This window comes from Physella acuta, unplaced genomic scaffold, assembly GCF_028476545.2.
Source record: "Physella acuta isolate Inbredline_101_S28 unplaced genomic scaffold, ASM2847654v3 ptg000732l, whole genome shotgun sequence".
NCBI classification, from domain to species: domain Eukaryota; kingdom Metazoa; phylum Mollusca; class Gastropoda; family Physidae; genus Physella; species Physella acuta.
The window spans coordinates 82,671-104,847 of NW_026732250.1; the positions used below are offsets into that span (position 1 = coordinate 82,671).

A 22,177-nucleotide genomic window follows, 5' to 3' on the forward strand; every position below is an offset into this window, starting at 1 on the left:
GGGTTTTGTTCTCACGGCCTACACAACCTTTAGTTTATCGGGTGGGTTGTCTTGTGAAGGCAAAAGGTGGGAGTCGACAGTCTATTTATCCCCACTTTTACAGTTTAACTATTAGAGTCGATTCCTTTGTATCATTCACCTTTTTCATGTGTTTGGTCAATATAATTTGACAAAGGTTTTATGAATCAGTACAGATCTCCTGTTAGGTTTACTAAGTGATCCCGTTTTTTAAACAACACTATACTATTTTTCTCTTGATGACCGGAGGCAGCCATTTTCTAATGCCCGTGTAACCTTTTTTGTCAGTGTGGAAAGTACCGAACTTTTTCCCGATGCTCTCATATGGAGATGTATGTATCTTAAGATCTTATGGTGACGTAAATTGCTTTAATTTCACCATAGTAATAATGACCTTTTATCTACAAAATAGGCACCCCGACCGTGACAGAGAAGTGTGAAAAAAACTCTCTTCCATTAACGAAACATGTGATGTGTACAACTAATTACTGTACAACATTATTACACAACTCATGACACAATTGTTAATAAAGAAATAAAAACGTTTTACTCAAGGAAAGATAAACTATAAAATAATACTGCATTTTTTTAAAGCAAGAGTTGTTCTTCTGTAATACCGTTTCTTTGGATACCGTATTCTAACTTTGAATAGTGATGTTTATTTGTGTTTCAGCTAATGTTATGTAAGAATTTAAAAAAAAACAACCTTGTACACTATTTACTTTTGTAGTTACCTACAACAATAGGTTGTTTATAATGAAATGGGAGACGTCTTATTATTTAAATACATCCTAAAGTTTACCTAGCATGCAAATGAATATAGTTCTCCATGTATATATATATATATATATATATATATATATATATATATATATATATATATATATATATATATATATATATATATATGTATATGTTGATTGTCCTTTATTGAGATTTGTCAATCGACATGTTGTATTGATGGATACATTTGAAAGTTGAACTTTAATGTATCACGATACATTCGTCCTTTAACCACTGATTGTGATGGATACGATTGATACAATTATACGATGATTGTACTGTGGATCTAAGTTGGGCACAATGATTAACATTAAACGCACTTAAAACAGTTGTATACGCTTTTAAACCATGCCAAACTTTTAATCCATTACAATTTAAAATTAAGTTGCAATTTTCACACTTCTAGTTTAAACATTTAATTAATGTGAAAAATAAGATAGTCAAACACTGTGTAAAGAAATAAATTCAGTTCCAACTTTGAAATGTATGTTTAATCGAACACTTGAAATCTGTAACATAGGCCCTACTTTTTTTTAAATATTTAAGAATGAAAATTATAATACGAATAATATTTGTAAAGATGAGTTCAAATTGAAATTAGTGTTGTAACGAAAAATTAAGAAAATTAAAACAAAACTCCTTATCAGTCAATGAAAGCGCATGATAAAAAACTTGCGATGCAGAATATGTAACAGTAGAGTCTATGACTTCCAATGTTGATACTCAGGGCATACACACATCAGACAGTTGAGCTGTACTCTGCTCGATGCCTCTCTGTAGAGATCACTGCTTCAGTGTAGAGTTTCATTGTCTCGTACACAAATATATACTGTTGCTGTAGGTAAACAAAGAACATATATATCATAGGCTTTTTTTGTATGTGTTGCATAAATTAGAAAAAAAAAATCGAAAACATTTGCAAAGTGTAGATTGGCACACATTGAATGTACACAAGTACTTGGACAACGTAAGATAAGGAAAATAATTGGTTAGACTTACAAGTGTAGGAATGGCGTGCGGTCTGATGGATTTGACTTTACCAACAACAACAGGAACGGTCAAATAGTTCTCTTGGTCCAGTCTGTCCATCAGAGTTGTCACAACATAGGCCAGTCCACTCAGTTCGGCACCGTTTCTTGGAAAAAACAATTAAAAATACAAACATAAGGTTAAAGTTCAAAGGTCTGAGTTAAGTTTGTTAACTTCAGATGGTCGTCTATAAATAATACTGCAGTTCTCCAGTTATATCTGCAAATATCTAATTATCTACAGTAGTTACAAATAGTATGGTTAAGTAAGTTTTGCACTTTACTTAATTTCTATTTGACTCGTAGATGTAAACTTTTACGTTGGTGTTGTTGTAAAAAGAATGGCGATGGATGGAGGGGGGGGGGACTACACCATGTATCACGTATCCTAGATACAACACTAAGTAGGCTTAAGTTCTAAGATCCATATGGAAAAGGGAGTATATTTCATAACTTTTTTTACACTGGTATATGAATGTGGGGCTAAACTATCCCCATCCGCCTTTACTTTCCCCAACACCAGTCATGTACCCATCAAGCCTGGATAGAGTCAGGAATGTCCGGAAACACCAGTCATGTACCCATCAAGCCTGGATAGAGTCAGGAATGTCCGGAAACACCAGTCATGTACCCATCAAGCCTGGATAGAGTCAGGAATGTCCGGAAACACCAGTCATGTACCCATCAAGACTGGATAGAGTCAGGAATGTCCGGAAACACCAGTCATGTACCCATCAAGCCTGGATAGAGTCAGGAATGTCCGGAAACACCAGTCATGTACCCATCAAGCCTGGATAGAGTCAGGAATGTCCGGAAACACCAGTCATGTACCCATCAAGCCTGGATAGAGTCAGAAATGTCCGGAAACACCAGTCATGTACCCATCAAGCCTGGATAGAGTCAGGAATGTCCGGAAACACCAGTCATGTACCCATCAAGCCTGGATAGAGTCAGGAATGTCCGGAAACACCAGTCATGTACCCATCAAGCCTGGATAGAGTCAGGAATGTCCGGAAACACCAGTCATGTACCCATCAAGCCTGGATAGAGTCAGGAATGTCCGGAAACACCAGTCATGTACCCATCAAGTCTGGATAGAGTCAGGAATGTCCGGAAACACCAGTCATGTACCCATCAAGCCTGGATAGAGTCAGGAATGTCCGGACCGTTCGCTCTGCCATACCACCACGACGTTTCAATTAAAGATCTATCGGTCTATATACTGCGTTGGTGACTTTAATGGAACTGTCTATGTCGGGGGGTTGAAGGTCACGATGCTATCTGATGTTATAGATTTAGTCTAGCTAGTGGTGGATGGGGGTAAGTTAAAGCTTATATTCAATATCAAAGACAACACACATAAAAACAAGCATGCATGTACAATTACGCATATGGTTGCTATAAATAAATAAAACGCAACACCAACACACTTGCCTGCATGTGTAAACTACTGACTTATCCTGAGTTCTCAACGATCGCGCGTATTGAACAAACGGTAAGAGATTTTTTGGTTCGATATGACGCTCTGTAAACGTGAGATGAGTCACTTCTTGTGTTTCTTTCCCCTGAGAGAAAGAAAAAAATATGTTTTTTTTTAAAGTAACTTCCAGCTACAGTGTCCTTTCTTACACTGTAAAACATATTGGTGAAAAATTCAAAGCAGTATTTTAATACTAGTATACTTAAAAATCCCGAAACACTAACATAAACACTATGTAGACATTTTAATATACACCAACATTTATATTTTATATAAACACACATCTATGCATATATATATATATATATATATATATATATATATATATATATATATATATATATATATATATATATATATATATATATATATATATCTGTATATGAATATATATGTATAACGCATGTTTTAATAGTTACATATATATATATATATATATATATATATATATATATATATATATATATATATATATATATATATATATATATATATATATATATATATGTATGTATGTATTTATGTGGAACATTTTAATTGCATTTTTCGCATTTCTATGATCAAATGCGTTCGCTATATAGTTCTCAAACAACATGTAAGCGTGATGTTAGCAGTGTATTGTGCAACAGTACCTTAACGGTAAGCTTCATTTCTGTCCACGTTGGTGCTGCAGTTACTGACTCGACATTGACAGCTATGTTCCCACATTGTAACGACTGGCCTTGTTCTTCAGGTAAGTAGATAGCTAAAGACTTGAGAAAAAACATGTTTTTTTTTTGTTAACTTTATGTCAACATTTACACGCTGAAGGTTGGGGTGCTTTAGATTTTTGGTATAACAATCTATGTATTAGGCCGTCAAGAAACCACTCGCTGCAGAAGTGACAACATCAGATTTTTCCCGTCCAACTCATCAAGTCAACATTCCGTCTCGGCTTCTTCAGTTACTTGTAAACCTTTCACCATATTTTATGCTTGGTTGACTTGAGTCGGGTACCTATATACAGCTCGATATATTTTTAAACATCTGAACCAAGCTCTTACCCCTGGTCACAAGCCGAATTCGACATAGCACGCTTCTATTATTAGCTTCTATTATTAGCTTCTATTATTAGCTTCTAATATTCTCTTCTTTAGCTTCTATTATTAGCTTCTATTATTAGCTTCTATTATTAGCTACTATTATTAGCTTCTATTTTTAGCTTATATTAATAGCTTCTATTTTTAGCTTCTATTATTAGCTTCTATTATTAGTTTCTAATATTAGCTTCTATTATTTGCTTCTATTATTAACTTCTATTAATAGCTTCTATTATTAGCTTTTATTACTAGCTTCTCTTATTGGCTTCTATTATTTGCTTCTATTATTAGCTTCTATTATTAGCTTCTATTATTAATGTCTAACCTGGCATAAAACACTACACTACAGCACTCAATTAGGAAAGCGGTTAAATGGTAGAGCTGTTAACTGAATACTCGAGCCTTGAGTTCGGATCCCTGGTTTGAGTCCACTCAGCTTTTAATGGGTACCTGTAACACATATGGTTACCAGCCAAAGGGGGATAAAACTATGAAGTTTTTATTCATTGGGTTGCGGCCCCTGTGGGACTGCAACTGAACTGTTGACGTTTTTTTATGCTTTTGTGAGCGAAATTACCTGTGTTCCATGTCATGTGACATGTGCCTAGTCGTGTCGCACACGCAAGGCTGCTGTCTGTGGACCAAGATGTAGACCTAATGAAGGTAGTGTAGATATATAAATTATGTTTGTTTAAATACTTATGTATTCCTGCTAGTGCTGCATGTGCACACTAGTTAGGGTGATGTATTAAATTAAGTATTTATTTTGTAGTACTACTTATTGGTACTTGTTGGCAGTACTGTGTACTGGCCGAAAACATAATTTATTGTACCCGTGTATATTGTAGCTTACACGTGGTGTTGTCCTGAATGTAACTTTTTTATTTTACATTTGTTTTAGGGCTACAGTTTCAGTTTCTATTTTGATCTTTTGATCTTTTGATCTTTTGGTCTTTTGGATTGTTTGGATCTTTTGGTCTACCTTGGCTAGTTCGTTTTGTGTTGCATCGCCGTCATGGCTCGATGCTATAAATAAACGAGTACTGGACAACAACTGTCGGTGTCGGTGTATACTTAATCCCAGGGTCAGCCCGTCTTAAACCACAACACCTCAGTGGGTAAAAGCATCCCCACTGAGTGAGGGTTACATTTGGCGCCCAACGTGGGGCTTGACCTTGGGAGGTAGGATGGAAAGCACCAAGCCGACGTTCGAGAAGTTGTCGCAAGAGCTGGCCATGTTGAGGGCTAAGATGGCTGATCTACAACACGCAAGTGCGCAGCGGCCCGTGACGGTGAAGGTGTGTGCTCCGGTACACAGCGATGAGGAGGAGTTCACCGACTTTCTACCCACGGGCGGGGTTGCAGGGGAAGCTAGCCCGAAGATGGAGTTCGTCCTGAAAGCTGTTAAAAGGCTGGACGGGACAACTGAGTCTCCAGTCGTAGCCACGGCAGCAGCTAACAGGACTATCCAGGTAGACTCACTAACGGCAGCTGTTCGCCAAGAGACGAAACCGCTGATACTCACGTTGGAACAACTTGACCGTCTGGCGGAGAAGGTGGCAGCAGCTATCCTAGCCCGGAAACAACGGCCTTACAGAGGAGCTTGTTACGGGTGCGGGTCCAGGAAGCACTTCGTCCGCGACTGTCCGAGGAAAGCAGCTAGGCAACGGAGTCAGCAGCAGGGGAAATGCCAGTCTATCAGCGTCGGGGAGCGGATGCTGATGCGTGTTCTGCCAAGCTCCCAGCCCAAGTTTACGCCACCGAGATCAGCACAGTGTCGAGCAACCACAGCTCAGGTTACCTCGCCTAGCGGCTGGAGGTACGGCTGTCGGGTGTTCCGCCGTGGAGGAGGGTTGCAGCCGGAGGGTGCGCGTGAGAAGGGTAGACAGCCACACCATGAATGTCAGTCTCAGCGCGAGCAAGATCGTCGCTTGGGAGACAGACATGACACAAGCAGAGGTCGGAGACGCCGCCGGAGGAGAGGCCGACGACGTGGTGGACGCCGCCGTGGTTGGCAGCGACCCGACTATACAATGTCGAGTGCTGAACCCACTGTGGCGAAGGGGGAGCGACGGAGAGAGGTCATACCAACCAGTGAGGCAGATGAAGGTGAGGAACTGACAATCAAGGTAGTGGTTCCAACTAGACTTCGGCCGGAGGCAACGCCTTTCGTGCCAGAGGTGGTCGCCCGGGACGGACAAGACAAGGTGATGGTCAGGCCAGCCCCACATCTGGGTGAGGTGAGTGCGAGGGACGAGGCATCGGACGAGGATGACTCTTGGATCAACCCAGAACCACCAGCGGAGCTGCGGAGGTCAACCCGTCAACGACGACCCGTCGAGCGACTCAACCTGGCGCATCAAGTGGTGACCAGTACCTGCACTGGAGCCTCTACCGGTTTGCCGGGAATAATCTATTTAAGTTGAAAGGACTTAATGTCTGTGTACTAGTGTACTGAACTTTTTTTTTTTAAAGTACTATTATGTATGAGTGTAAATGTAAATGTAAATGTGAATTCCATTGTACATTTATTTGTGAGGGGGGCTGTGTAACACATATGGTTACCAGCCAAAGGGGGATAAAACTATGAAGTTTTTATTCATTGGGTTGCGGCCCCTGTGGGACTGCAACTGAACTGTTGACGTTTTTTTATGCTTTTGTGAGCGAAATTACCTGTGTTCCATGTCATGTGACATGTGCCTAGTCGTGTCGCACACGCAAGGCTGCTGTCTGTGGACCAAGATGTAGACCTAATGAAGGTAGTGTAGATATATAAATTATGTTTGTTTAAATACTTATGTATTCCTGCTAGTGCTGCATGTGCACACTAGTTAGGGTGATGTATTAAATTAAGTATTTATTTTGTAGTACTACTTATTGGTACTTGTTGGCAGTACTGTGTACTGGCCGAAAACATAATTTATTGTACCCGTGTATATTGTAGCTTACACGTGGTGTTGTCCTGAATGTAACTTTTTTATTTTACATTTGTTTTAGGGCTACAGTTTCAGTTTCTATTTTGATCTTTTGATCTTTTGATCTTTTGGTCTTTTGGATTGTTTGGATCTTTTGGTCTACCTTGGCTAGTTCGTTTTGTGTTGCATCGCCGTCATGGCTCGATGCTATAAATAAACGAGTACTGGACAACAACTGTCGGTGTCGGTGTATACTTAATCCCAGGGTCAGCCCGTCTTAAACCACAACACCTCAGTGGGTAAAAGCATCCCCACTGAGTGAGGGTTACAGTACCTGTCTCACGTTAAGGAATTTAAAGGCGGTTTGGCATAGTAATAACCACATTATCGCGTCATACTGCAACTGGTCTACTCTAATTCTCTTGTTCCATGGACTGTAAGATTTTTTTTAAAATTACGTTTACTACAACACATAAACACACACACACACCTACCTTGTCCTTTTCATAGGATTTAAAAGCAACAATCAAGGAGACGTTATACTGTGTGACCAGTCTCCAGAAATCATTGACCGTAGTGGGCATGGGCAGCTGGGTCAGAAACTGATTGGTCTGGGTGTACAGGCTCTGGTTTTAGATGGGATACAAATCAATAATAGCCGAATAATCAAGTATAAATCATTGTTAGCCCAATAATCAAGAACAAATCATTAATAGCCCAATAATCAAGTACAAGTCAATCTTGTCACAACCATGAACACTTTTCCGGTTGCATAATTTATAATGTGTTTCTACAATCGTATATCGTATATTGCTAAATTTTTATTTTCTTTCTTTAAATAAAAATTAGTTTGTACATTTATAACATCCACTATATTATTGTCAACAAAAGTTCGCATCGTTAAGTACTCGATATATCGCTAAACATACTTATCATATAGCCTCAGAAATATTGCGAACAGAGAGAGAGAGAGAAGTGCGCAATGGTCTTTTATATATTAGGATTGTATACAATTAAAAACGTTTAAAAACTAAGCGAAAAAAACAGAGTCTTACAGGTAATGTGACAGCATTGATATAGTCCTCTTCTCCGGGGGAATCCACTTGTAAAAGAGGTTGATACTTTTTGTCTAAACAATACATAGATTAGTTAATTGATCAGAAATAATTTATAGTATAAGCCGCTTGTGTATTTTCGCTACTTCCGTTCGTCAGTCAACAGTATAGCTACTTTGTCTTCGTTTCTCAAGCTTCATTTCAACTCACGACAGTACGAACATTATTAATGGAATACACGGCCGTTTGTTTGATTAAGCAATTTAATAAAGCGTTTGCGGTTATATTTTATTTTGTGTTTGCATTTTTATTTGCGTTTGCGTTTGTATTTGCGTGTTGCGTTTGCATTAGCGTTTGTGTTTGTGTTTAAGTGATGCGTTTGCCATAGCGTTTGCGTTTTGTTTTGTTTTGTGTTTATGCTTGTGTTTATATGTGCGTTTCCGTTTGCGTTTGCGTTTGTGTATGTGTGTGCATGTGTATGTGTATGTGCATGTGCACGTGCACGTGCACGTGTACGTGAATGTGTATGTGCACGTGAACGTGCATGTGCATGTGCATGTGCTTGTGCTTGTGCATGTGCATTTGCATTTGCATCTGCATTTGCGTTTGTCTTTGTGTTTGTGTTTGTGTTACGGTTATGTTTGCGTTTGCGCTTGAGTTTGCGCTTGTGTTTGCGTTTGCGTTTACGTCGATTCTATATTTACACTGACCAAGTAGAATGTCGATTCTATATTTTCATTTATTAGGTAGAATGTCGATTCTATATTTACACTAACTAGGTAGAATGTCGATTCTTTATTTACATTTACCATGTAGAATATCGATTCTATATTTACTCTTACCAAGTAGAATGGTGTTTCTATATTTACACTTACTATGTAGAATGTTTAATCTGTCGTTACGCTGAGTGATAGAATGTTGAGCCTATTTTTACACTTAACTAGTAGAATGTTGAATCTGTCTTTACACTTAGTAGTAAAATATTATATCTATTTTCACACTTACTATCGTTAATGTCGTTGCACACTTACCTGGTGCAATGTCGAATGTTGTGTTACACCTCTTACATACTTAGATTCTAGATTGGTGAATCCATCTTACTCATGTTCCACACTTACCTGATAGAATTTCTGAATCTATCTTTACTGTTGGTATACACTTACCTGGTATAATGAGGAATCTATTTTTACTATTGGTATTCACTTACCTGGTATAATGAAGAATCTATTTTTACTTTTTGGATCTTGGGTAACGTCCCCTACACCACCAGTAAGTTGTGTCTCAAAACTAAACAGATTCTGAAATAATGGGTATTGAACACCAATTTAATAGTGATTTACTTGAATAAAAATCATGTTGTAAAAGCACATGTTTAACAGTGGTTAATCTAATATATAAAGCTCAGTTCTGTATGTAATGCATTTGTATGTCGTTGGAATTGTACGAATTTAAGTGTTAGAAAATTATCGTGCGCATTTGTCTAAATTTATAAGCTAAAAAATCACTATTGAAAGTGTTGGGAAATAATTTTCATTTTTCAAATTATAGTAATAATTGTCGGCATGTTCATTAAACACAAGTTTTAAAAAAAATATCATCTTTTACAAAAATTCTAATTATGTCTTTATTTAGTCCTATAGCACTTCCTTCCCTTTGATAAATTAGGAAAAACACAATTACTTCCCTTTATAAAACCATTGCATTCCGTGAAAATAATTTACTTTTTAATTACTTTGTTTTGGTGTTGGGAAAAAAAAATAATTACATAATTAGCGGGGATTGATCAAGTGCAAATGTTGTAGGTATTTTACGGATAAGCTTGGAGTATTAAAATTGTTTATTAAATTGAAACAGGCGCGTTCGTTTAAGTGAGTGCAAAAGACTGTGAATAAGTTGGGGTACTATAGTCGTTCATTAAGCTAAAACAGGTGATTCCGCCCCGGGCGTTTATGTTCGCGTTAGTGTTTTCTTTGTGTTTAGGTGGGTTTGCGTTAGTGGTTGCGTTTTAATTTGGTTCGTTTTTGTTCTTTCTTTTTTCCTTTTTGTTTGTGTTTTTTTTGTTTGGGTTTGTATTTGTGTTTTTGGTTGGTTTTGCGTTTGGATTTGGTTTGTTTTCGTTTGCTTTTTTCGTTGATTTTTTTTTGTTGGTATTGGTGTTTGTGGTTGGGTTTGTTGTTAGGTTTTTGTTTTCGTTTGCTTTTTTGTTTGTTTTTTCTTTGTGTTTGTATTGGTGTTTGTGGGTGTGGTTGTGTTTGTTGTTAAGTTTTTGTTTTCGTTTGTATTTGTAATTGTGTTAGCGTTATGTTTGCGTTTTGTTGTTTTGGTTTTGGTTGGTTGTGGTTTGGGTGGGCAATGCCGGGTTTATGATGATTACTAAACACACAGGTAATGGTCTTTAACAGAAAGGTTTTTCACAGAAGCCAGAGCAGGGCCTGGCCGGGACGGCTAGTGTTTTACTAAATCTTATTAAGGTTAGGTTGGCTGACCCAAGCACCTAAACCGAGGCTAATGAGGCTGCAACCAATGTAGATGAGGAAATGGACTCTATTAAATGATATGACTACAAACTATGCTTTTTTTACTTATGTTTCGGCAACCTAATCTGGTACAAAAGATAATGCATAGTTTTCCTTTGAGATATTCCGGCACACTATACTAGTTGTATCTGATAGCAGAAAACATAATTTATTAAACATATTATATAGTTGTAAGGAACCATACCCCCGCATAATAAGAGCTGCCGAGTGTCGAAAAAAAATATTATTCATTGAACATTGATGTCTTCATCAAAATATTTTTATTTACAATCACAATACGAAGAAACAAAGCCACTGAATACAAACTTACATTGAATTCATTTTCAAAATTATTTTTCCCGTTGACAACGTTCCCCATGAGATGTACTTTGAGAAAGATGGCGCTGATGTGTGTGTAGCTGCCTGTACAGGCGATGCCAGCCTGCGCGGCGTGGTGCAGATACATGTACTGCTCCTGAAAATACATGTTTACATAATTTATTAGTCACTCTTTATCTCTCTCCATTAGCTCTTCCTCTCTCCCTTTCTATGTGGCCTGGTGCAGGAACATGTACTGCGCCTGAAAAACAAATGCAAGTAACTAGTCGTCTCTCTCTCTCTCTCTCTCTCTCTCTCTCTCTCTCTCTCTCTGTCTCTCTCTCTCTCCCTCTCTCTTTCTCTCTGAGGCCTGGTCAAGGAGCATGTTCTGCTCCTGGAAGACACATGTTTCGTTATTTAACTAGTCTCTCTCTCTTCCTCCCTCTATCCCTCCCTCTCTCATTCTCTTCCTCCCTCTCCTTCTCTCTCTTTCTCTCGTCCACTCTCTCCTGGTTTGCCCCACTTAGGTTTGGTGTCATTTAGAGCGTACTCAAGTGGTCTGCACCCTTGGAAGCTTATTCTTTAAAAAATTAAATTTTTCCTGCTTTTCCATCTTGTTTCAATATTTCCCGTCTTTGTCTTTGATTCAATAGTTGTGGCTACTACTAATCCTACTCTTGAATTGTTAAAAGATAAAGGCGATGTACAATGTAACCTCTACATACGAGTTTAATGTCAACATTTTTTTTTGTTCACTCGATAACTCTATTCTAAAACATCTCGCGTGAGAGTTATTTTGAAAACAAAATATCAATTTCTTTTTTTTTCTTATCAATTACAATATTAGTGTAATTTAATATTGTTTTAGAATTTTTCAGAATCTAATATCAAGTTAAAAATTCGCCATAAAATAATCTAAATATTATGTTTCATTTAGCAAATAAATTTGCTACGTTTTTGTTTTAAACATTTTATGAAGGAAATAATTTTAATCTTTCGTTGAAGGAAAAAATCTTTGCAATTTGTTAGAATATTTCATTTAATGTTTCGTTGTTTTTATTTTATTTTTTTTTTTTTATACTAAAGAGCTAGTCAGAAAACATTGCAAGTGTAAAAATGTCATTTCTTGTAACATGTTAATAAATAAAGAATGTTTTTTTTTTAATTATGATTAGAAACATTTATGTTGTATAGTTAGTTAAACCAAGAATAGTTTAAAGTTAGAGTTGTAGATATCAAACTCACATAGGTTTGAACCGTGTTGGGCATGTCTTGTCGGAGTCTAGACACCGTGTCGACAAAGTCCACGGCTTGGTTCAGCTTGGCTTGACGGATCAAATCGTGTAGAGCTATAAACACGGAGCTTCTCGTTGTGTCCATCCTGTTAGATACACACGGGAAATAATGTGTCAAATGTGGTGCCTATATACAATGGCAGAAGTAGTTGATAAAGTACAGACTCGCTTCTGTTATCTCTGTATTAAATGCTATATATCTATATATAATACTTACTCGAGAAAATGTATATCAAATATAACCACCATATTAACTACTTTACTAACAAAAAAATAAATTAAATGGTATATATATATATATATATATATATATATATATATATATATATATATATATATATATATATAGTAACAGTTAATACATGTTGTAAAATATAATGTCGTTTTTATGTCTTTCCAAGCTTACCCAGAATGCACCAGTGTGACAGTTTCCAGAGTGTTGAAAAAGACCTTATGTTCAAAGTCAACCATACTCCACATACACGGGTCAGACCCGTCTTCCGGCCAGGCCGTGTACTGGAAGTGGGTCAACTGACGTGGCGGGTTGTCGTCCTTGTCATTGGGAAGACAGAAAGAAACAAGCATTATATTTATAGATGGCAGAAAATTCGATAAAACCTAACACATCCTATGCTAATGTGAGTTTTTGTAATATCCTTTCCTTCATTCGATATGGTGTGTAAATATAATTGTTTTGTTTTTGTATGACTTTGTTCTAGTACTTTTAATTATGTTGCTGTTTACTGTAAATATAAATTAGAAGCGAGAATTCGGCAAACAGTCATCTCGTGTATGCTTGTTGTCACTAAGTAAATTGATATGAGACAGCATGGTCGGGCGTCTCAAGTTCGGATCCCGGGTTCGAATCTGTGTCACGCCCCATAGCCCACTAAGCTTTGATAGGTTCCTGACTCACATCAGAGAGCAAACTCAGCTGGTCATTTCACTAACCACACTATCTTCATATACCGTGGTCATGGAAATGGGTAAGCTCTACTTCATCCGGACTAGTGACTGTCAGATACATAACAGTATGCAATTTTACTTATAAATAATACATTTAATACAATTTTAAAGTTCATACAAAAATAAATATAGTAGTTTTTTTTTCTTCAAAGGCTTCGCAAAATATCTATCTATATCTTACTTTGTCAATGCGCACAAACGTAATATTTGTTATTTCTTGTATTTTAGTGCTCTCTCACTCGACCTTGAAATTATAGTTTAAATTTTATACTGTTTTAAAAATATAAACTTTTGAATTCAAATAAAATTTACTTTTGTAATTTCCAAAGTCCGAATAGTATAATCTAAAAAAACTTCTGTTTTCACCGTCTTCACTCTATAGCAATAAATTATTTGATCATTCATTGACCAGTAGTTGTCTTCATTCTGAAAAAAATGACGTTTTGATAAAGTATTTTCGAACAAAAAATTATAAACAAAACCGCTGTTATTAACATATTTTCTATACCAATCTTACACGTTTCAAAACACATTTTACGGTGGGAAAATCCGAAATATTATCAACAAGCCGTCTCGGCCAGGCCCTGCTCTAGCCTCTGTGAGAAACCTATCTGTAAAGGACCATGACATGTTTTTTTTTTTTGTAATCAGCATATATCCGGCATTGCCCACACTAACCACAACCAACCAAAACCAAAACACACAAAAAAAGAACCGCGAACATAACACAAACAACCACAACCCAATTAAAATGAGAACTAAAGGACAAAATGCAAATACATTTCAGACACAATTTTAGAAATTTTATAAACGTTGATACACTTGTTTTAAATTTTATGTAATGTTAATAATTGAAAATTATTTTTCTAAGTATATAAAATGAAAACTGTTTTTAAAGACTTTCAGTAGTAATTTTTATCTCATAAATTTAGACCATAAGCACTATAATAATCTATACTTAAATCCATCGAAGTGTCCACGACAAACATTTTACAAACAGTCAGAAGTGAACTTTATATATTCGATTTAATGTGATAATGGAGCAGTACTCTGATGTTTGTGTGTTTTGGCAACCTACATCGTTTTTGCCTGTGCTGACCATGGCGACTTTTGCAACTTGTTTGTCCCACAGCAGATTGAGAAAGAGAACCTCAGTCGCAGCAACCGGAGCTACGAGAAGATGTGAAGAAAATATGATTAGAAAGGATTATAAAAACACAGAGGAAATTTTGTAGCTACAAAAGGAACTTCATAAACATGTTCAATGATTGGCACTAAATAAGCTATTCAAAACATGGTGAAAAAATTATTACTAAAGACGAACCTATACAAAGTGTAACAATACTCTTTACAAACTTCTATTAAAAACTTATGAATAAATGTTATTTACTTAAGCAAATATTCGTTGCTACTTCATCAAGTTTTAGCAAATTTCAATACTGATTTTAGTAATATTTAAAGTACTTTTTAACTATGTAATGTCTAATTAGATTGGAAATTAGATACTCTTACGTTGTAATTGTAATTAATTTTTAAAAATAATTTTGTAAATTGAAAACAATTTAAATAGTTTTTATTACACTAAAACCATCATAAAAAAAGTTAAATTAATTTCAGTACCTTAGGTTCAACTTCAATCAATGATAAAAATGTGTATACTAATTACAAAGTCAGTAATCCTAGCTAGACTTAACAATAACACATTTTACTAGAGAATATGTAAAACGTTAACAAGTTACCTTGTGATACTATTATCTCTTCTTTAGCCAACTTAAAGAAATAGAATAATTCAACATGGTTAGTCAAAATTAGAAATATTCAGTTTTTTTATATTCATGTTTTAACCCAAAATCTAGTTTATTAATATATCCAAAGTAACAAATTGAGTATTATTGATGTATAAACGTATTAAAATATGAATATGCAAAATATGTATTAGCCGAAATGAATAAGATAAAAACAGCATGTGTCATGTATAGGAAGAGAGAGTTAAGTTATTGATTTTACATTGTGTTGCCGGTATGAGTTAGCGTCTTGTTGTAACAATAATTGAAAACCAAGTTATAAACATCTTGAGATATTTGTAGAACATACACAATAAAATTTACTTCACAAAATTTACCGGGGTCATTTTTGTAAAAAGTAATTCCATATAAAATATGGATAATAAACGTATTGATTTTAAAAGTATATGCCAGCAAGTAAATGTACTAACAAAAATCACTTTCATTTTGTGTAGTCAAACATTTTTTGATGAAAGATTATTTTATAAAGGACTATTTCTTTATCTAGACAAACACATTTTCGTTTAATTTCTTTTTAAGTACTTTAAAAGCCTTATTTTACAAAAGTGTCTACTTCATTTTTTTACTGTTTAGTAATTAGAAATTAAAATTGCAAAGATAAATGTAAAACTTAAAGTTGTTGAGACGAATATCTTTTTTTATTTTTATATATCGTGTATTTATTAGAGGTTTTAGTTTAAGATCAGATAATTAGCGAGCGCTTTTTTCTCTAGACGACATAACTGTCTCATTAACGTCGGTCACTAAGTCTCAGGTGTGTAAACTCACGATTACATCACACCAGTCTCTCCCCCCCCCCCCCCACCCCTCTCCCAAGTGGTTATAGCTAACTTCGATACCGACTCTAGGAATATTTCAAATATATTTAAAATAATTAACAATGTAATATCTAATTAGATTTGAAATTATATACTCTTGCATTGTCATTGGAAATAAAAATTTCTGGAAAGATTGAGTTACTCGATTCAACAAGAACCCTACCAGACACGGGCGATTTAATTAAATTAAAAACAAATCAATACATATTAAATAATCGAGCCTTACCGCAAGGAATGAGGGGCTGAGCAAATTGACAGGACTTTTCTCAGGCCACGGTGTGACGTTGATGCATGCATGGTCATCTGGGGATGTAGACCAATGGTCAGTTAGGGTGTAAAAGGTGTTTAAATAGATATGAAGAAATGTATGTGTAATGGGGATGTTAGTTCTTGATTGGTGATGAATTTTATGAAATATATTCTAGAATAATAACTTGAAATTAAGAAAATTGAGAATTAAATCAATAGGATAGTGAACATTGGTCTGATGGCAAACATTCCGTCACATTATTTTAGAGCTATTTGTCATTACTGTCGCACCCTTCTATACTATGTCACGCACTGCAATACTTATATATTCCCTGATTTACTCGTTACGCGTATACAACACTTTGTTCTATTTATTTATTATTTTAAGAAAAAATTCATTCAGACTCTAATTCAGTAAATCAAGGGTTAACATCCCACTTAGACGTAAGTTACAGCTTTCAACATTCACGTGATAAATTCAGGTCTCACCCAATAACAAACATAAGCTTATTTCCTCAAACACACATTTCAAACATAAAACGATGACGATTTAATAAAAAAAAAACAACGACTTACAGGTACCATCTGTGTCCTTTTTCTCTGATGTTTTTTTACCAACATACACAGTCGGTATAGACTGTGGAAGATAAATACTATCATGTAAAAAATAACACAGAAAAAGTATTTTTCATTAAGCATTTTTAAAATATACTTGAAGTAAACACACAATTAAATTTCAAAGAAACGAAAAAGAAGAAATAATTCATTTTTTAGTGACTACCTTGAACTGGCTAAGAAAGAATTCCTTGTTGTGTCCCAGTATGTAGACCTTGAGATTCGCGATGGGTACTGACGTATCTGTTTTGGTGGTTTCATTCGGAAATAAACAAAACATACACTGCTATAACACGACATTAATACACATATAGGTGACGGACATTCATCCAAAGGCAGGTGTCTTAAAAAGACGACAAATCCCCAATGTTTTTTTTCTCCAAAAAGAACACACACACACACACACACACACACACACACACACACACATACATACATACATACATACATACATATATATATATATATATATATATATATATATATATATATATATATATATATATATATATATATATATATATATATATATATTAATATATATATATATATATATTATTCAACATATATATATCATAAACATCCTCATATACAACACAATAAGAATGAAATCGGTAAAATCGAGAGACAGAATAAAATGAAACAGAATAGGATTTACCTTCGACAGCCTCCGTCTTAACTGTTTTCCTTTTTCTAGACAGATAGAGGATACGTGGTTTAGAATATATTTTATAAGGAAATCTATACATTTTTTTCTTCTTCTACGCTCTTAATTCTAAGTCTATAAAGCGATTCCCACCAACACAATTCAATATTTCCTATCAACTTTTCATGTGCCATATAGGCCGTTGACTCTGGTATTTTCTATACTCTTTCTTTTATGGTTTTCTTCTTGGATTGGATTCAATAGCCTTTGTCCAACCAAGAACAAACTATAAGGCAGCAATTGTTTGATTTTAGAGGTGCCTCTCCCAGATGAGTAGCGGTCCCCAGCTATTAAGCCTCGTCTGTCCGGGTTTCAAACTCGAGACTTCTCGAATATTTTCTCTTATTTAGTCTGTTTACAATAGCAAATGTATTGAAATAGAACAAGTGATTAAATCAGTACCCTGCACAGCGCTACGAACCTGCGTATGAATATGCAGATGACCAGGATTGCAATAAGTAATGCGAGCAGCACAATCAGTAAATACAGTATATATGTATCAACCTTGTCTTCTGTAAATTATTTATATTCTGTCATGTATTACACTTGATGTATATACATTCTCGAACCATACAGGAATGTATATACAAATACATATGGAAACACAATAAAAATAAATTTATAAAAAATTAAGTAACAAATACACGAGTGAACATAACATACTCATATAAAAATACCATCGGGTCCAATATAGTGATGTTAGTTATGTAAGCAGAGTTTCTTTCAGGCATTTATTACTGGGGAGACTGAAGAAAGTCTACTGCCCACCCCCCACCCCACCCCACCCCCAAATCCAAATGAAATTGATATAGAAAATGTATGCTTTAACCCCGGAAAATTTAGTCCGCCCCACCCCCTTCCAAAAATATCAAGTGCGCCGCCCCCGGTGAAAAAAGTTCGATCGAAAGAAACACTACGTACAAGGTATTGTCTCTCCTCGTGTAAAATGAAGACCCGTTAAAACTATCACTAATTTAATTTATTGGAATATGTATAAATTAAGATTTAAATTTGTCATAAACTATGTTTAGAATACCAATCGAGTCCTTGTCCTGACTGTTCAATTTTTCTCTTGGCAAGCCTGTCTCGGCCACATCTTTAGGAACATTTGGGTCAGCTGGAAATTTGCTTTTTAAAACACAATCTCCGGTGATGACGTCACACAGGCGTTTGTTCTCAATGGCTGCGTACACACAATCAGGGTCACATTGTTGTTTGCAGTTGGGCCCGAACGTTGTGTCGCTACATGCTGTGGAAGTTAAAGGGTTAAATTGGTTCTAAAAGGGTTTAAGTGGTTCTAGTATTTCAAGGGTTAAAGTTGTTCTAATCAAAATCTTAAAAATATTTATTTTACCGAGGCGGTAGATTGTTATTTTTGTGTTTTATACAAGAAATTGGATTTTTTGTGGACCTATGTTATACATTTGTTTTAAGGAAATTACAACACACGTGTTTCATTAGCCTGCAAGAAAACTATAACAACCGAACATAAGCTACTCAAGGTTATACCTATATAATAATAAAATACCAACTACGTATATAGTATATTGGCAGCAGTTTATAAACATGTCCAGTAAATTCGTTGCAGGATTAATTAAATATTACATATCAAATGTTACATCAACACATTTTATGTATAATATGAAGATTTTCCCAAAATGTAATAAATCAAGTTAAACTTGATATAGAAATTGTTTTATTTATGCAGAGTAATTAAATGATATATTTGGAACAAAAATATACATGTTCGTGCCTTCGATATCGAATAACGTCTCCAAAATTCCTTAAGGTAAGGCCTTTGATGCCAGTTTATTGGGCACCCAAAAACATTCCATTCTATTTAAAGGCTCAACCGTCCTCGGGCAATCTCTTAGTCTACCCAATTGTGATGGGTACCTGACTCGCCTTGGGAAATTACACATAGTGCTGACCACATAACCACTTCAAAGGCCCTGTGCAAAGAAACGTCTAATGCTTGGAAAAAGCGGTAGAGCGCTCGGCTGCTACTCCGAAGGTTTTGAGTTCGAATCCGGGTTCAAGTCTGTACATCGTTACTAAGTCCGACCAGCTCTGATGGGTACCTAACTCATGTTAGGGAAAGACAAAAGAGGCTGGGCAAAGTGCTGAACACACCTTTCCTTCATATGCTGAGGTCAAGAAACATATGACCTCCAATTCATCTGCCTAAAAGATCGCTAGGTCTAAAGATGATTCTTATATATATATATATATATATATATATATATATATATATATATATATATATATATATATATATATATATATATATATATATATACATATGTTCGTTTTTCACCTTGTGTAAAGTAATGAAACACGTTTACCTCAGACCAATGAACATTATTGCCTGGCTTAATTTTCAGGATATTCCCAACAAACTGCACATAACGTCTGCATTTCCACCCACCTTCATCGCAGAAGTCGCCCAGACGCCCGACAGGACAGCTTAGACAGACGCCATCTGTCATGTTACACAGCTGGTCGACGCAGTTTTCGCTGCAAGTTTCCGTACAGTTTTTTCCGTAGTAGTGTTTATCACAATCTAAATATATAAATACTTTCTTGTTGGATATAAAATGTAAAAAATTACGTTGAATAACTATTTCGTAATCAGATAATGTGTCTTCATTTCCAATATTTTTGAAACATGTGTCTTGCTACTTGCATGACTGATCTGTGACTAATATTGTTTAAAATAGGTATAAACAGTTTATTGGACTATTTCAATGACACAGAGCAATTGAAATTTTCATGGAAGTGTAACAGATTTCCAATGTCAGTTGGAGCATTAATTTTTACATCATAATATTGTATATATATATATATATATATATATATATATATATATATATATATATATATATAATTTTGTTTTATATATATATATATATATATATCATTGTGTATTAATACATAGACCTATATCTAAAGATCGAGATCTAGTTAGTATTAAGCATTAAGTTTATATACATTAGAATAGATCTTCTAGATTTTGCATTTCTAAATTAATAAATAACATTTAAAACCGTAGCATGGCGTAGGTAGAGTGTGTAGAGTGTACTATAGAGTAAAACAGGCCTAACAAAAAATAATTTAACTTGAGTTAAAAAACATTTTCTTTTAAATCGGTAACCATTATTAGGAATAATGTTACATCTTAATAATCTATGAATAATAGTCATCAAACAAAAGCCAACTATAATAAAAAGGGATACAGCCTAGATTGAACTAAAAAAATTCCCCCGTTCATCATTTTGTTTAATTTGATCACCTTGGGTGTTCCATTGTTATGACATTCATCGTTTTACTCTCCAAGGCCACATAAGTTCAGTTCAATGTGATGTTGAGTGTGGTTTCATTAAATATTTGAATCGATACAATAATTCATTGTTTTTTTCAATGGCTTATGCTCAATACAAAAATATGAAAATGAGTGTAATCGATGATTCACAAACGACTTTAATTTTTAAACGTGTAGCTTTAATTCTATCGCTTGCCGCTTGCCACATTTTACAAAAATTAAATCTAGTATAATTGCATAGACTTTTCCTACGTATTAAATGTTGTATGGCATACGTAGTCTGTGAACATAAACACAATTAAATTAAGATTAAGTACACACCGACACCGACAGTTGTTGTCCAGTACTCGCTTTATTTACAGCATCGAGCCATGACGGCGATGCAACACATAAACGAGTACTTGACAACAACTGTCGGTGTCGGTGTGTACTTAATCTCAGGGTCAGCCCGTCTTAAACCACAACACCTCAGTGGGTAAAAGCATCCCCACTGAGTGACGGTTACATTTGGCGCCCAACGTGGGGCTTGACCTTGGGTGGTACGATGGAAAGTGGGAAACTAGGACAACAACTGTCGGTGTCGGTGTGTACTTAATCTCAGGGTCAGCCCGTCTTAACCACAACACCTCAGTGGGTAAAAGCATCCCCACTGAGTGAGGGTTACATTTGGCGCCCAACGTGGGGCTGCCTGACCATCACCTTGTCTTGTCCATCCCGGGCGACCACCTCTGGCACGAAGGGCATTGCCTCCGGCCGAAGTCTAGTTGGGACCACTACCTTGATTTTCAGTTCCTCACCTTCATCTGCCTCACTGGTTGGGATGATCTCTCTCCGTCGCTCCCCCTCCGCCACAGTGGGTTCAGCACTCGACATTGTATAGTCGGGTCGCTGCCAACCACGGCGGCGTCCACCACGTCGTCGGCCTCTCCTCCGGCGGCGTCTCCGACCTCTGCTTGTGTCATGTCTGTCTCCCAAGCGACGATCTTGCTCGCGCTGAGACTGACATTCATAGTGTGGCTGTCTACCCTCCTCACGCGCACCATCCGGCTGCAACCCTCCTCCACGGCGGAACACCCGACAGCCGTACCTCCAGCCGCTAGGCGAGGTAACCTGAGCTGTGGTTGCTCGACACTGTGATGATCTCGGTGGCGTAAACTTGGGCTGGGAGCTTGGCAGAACACGCATCAGCATCCGCTCCCCGACGCTGAT

General features: G+C 36.0%; 2 protein-coding genes across 2 annotated transcripts; both read right to left on the reverse strand.

Annotated features, from left to right (window-relative positions):
* Nucleotides 1-1,540: 1,540 nt before the first annotated feature.
* Nucleotides 1,541-13,072, reverse strand: LOC131950065 (receptor-type tyrosine-protein phosphatase alpha-like). The gene is made up of 10 exons (XM_059312103.1): nucleotides 12,894-13,072; nucleotides 12,438-12,573; nucleotides 11,206-11,349; nucleotides 9,566-9,656; nucleotides 8,359-8,432; nucleotides 7,798-7,929; nucleotides 3,942-4,061; nucleotides 3,324-3,394; nucleotides 1,801-1,936; nucleotides 1,541-1,636 (listed from the first exon to the last, which is right to left on the reverse strand). The coding sequence occupies exons 1-10, from the start codon at nucleotides 13,070-13,072 to the stop codon at nucleotides 1,541-1,543; spliced, it is 1,179 nt and encodes a 392-aa protein (XP_059168086.1).
* A 4,016-nt stretch (nucleotides 13,073-17,088) lies between these two features.
* LOC131950066 (cell death abnormality protein 1-like) lies at nucleotides 17,089-21,841 on the reverse strand. Its single transcript, XM_059312104.1, has 7 exons — nucleotides 21,633-21,841; nucleotides 21,244-21,248; nucleotides 20,075-20,209; nucleotides 18,683-18,895; nucleotides 18,068-18,158; nucleotides 17,599-17,633; nucleotides 17,089-17,183 (listed from the first exon to the last, which is right to left on the reverse strand). The coding sequence occupies exons 1-7, from the start codon at nucleotides 21,839-21,841 to the stop codon at nucleotides 17,089-17,091; spliced, it is 783 nt and encodes a 260-aa protein (XP_059168087.1).
* Between the last annotated feature and the right edge of the window lie 336 nt (nucleotides 21,842-22,177).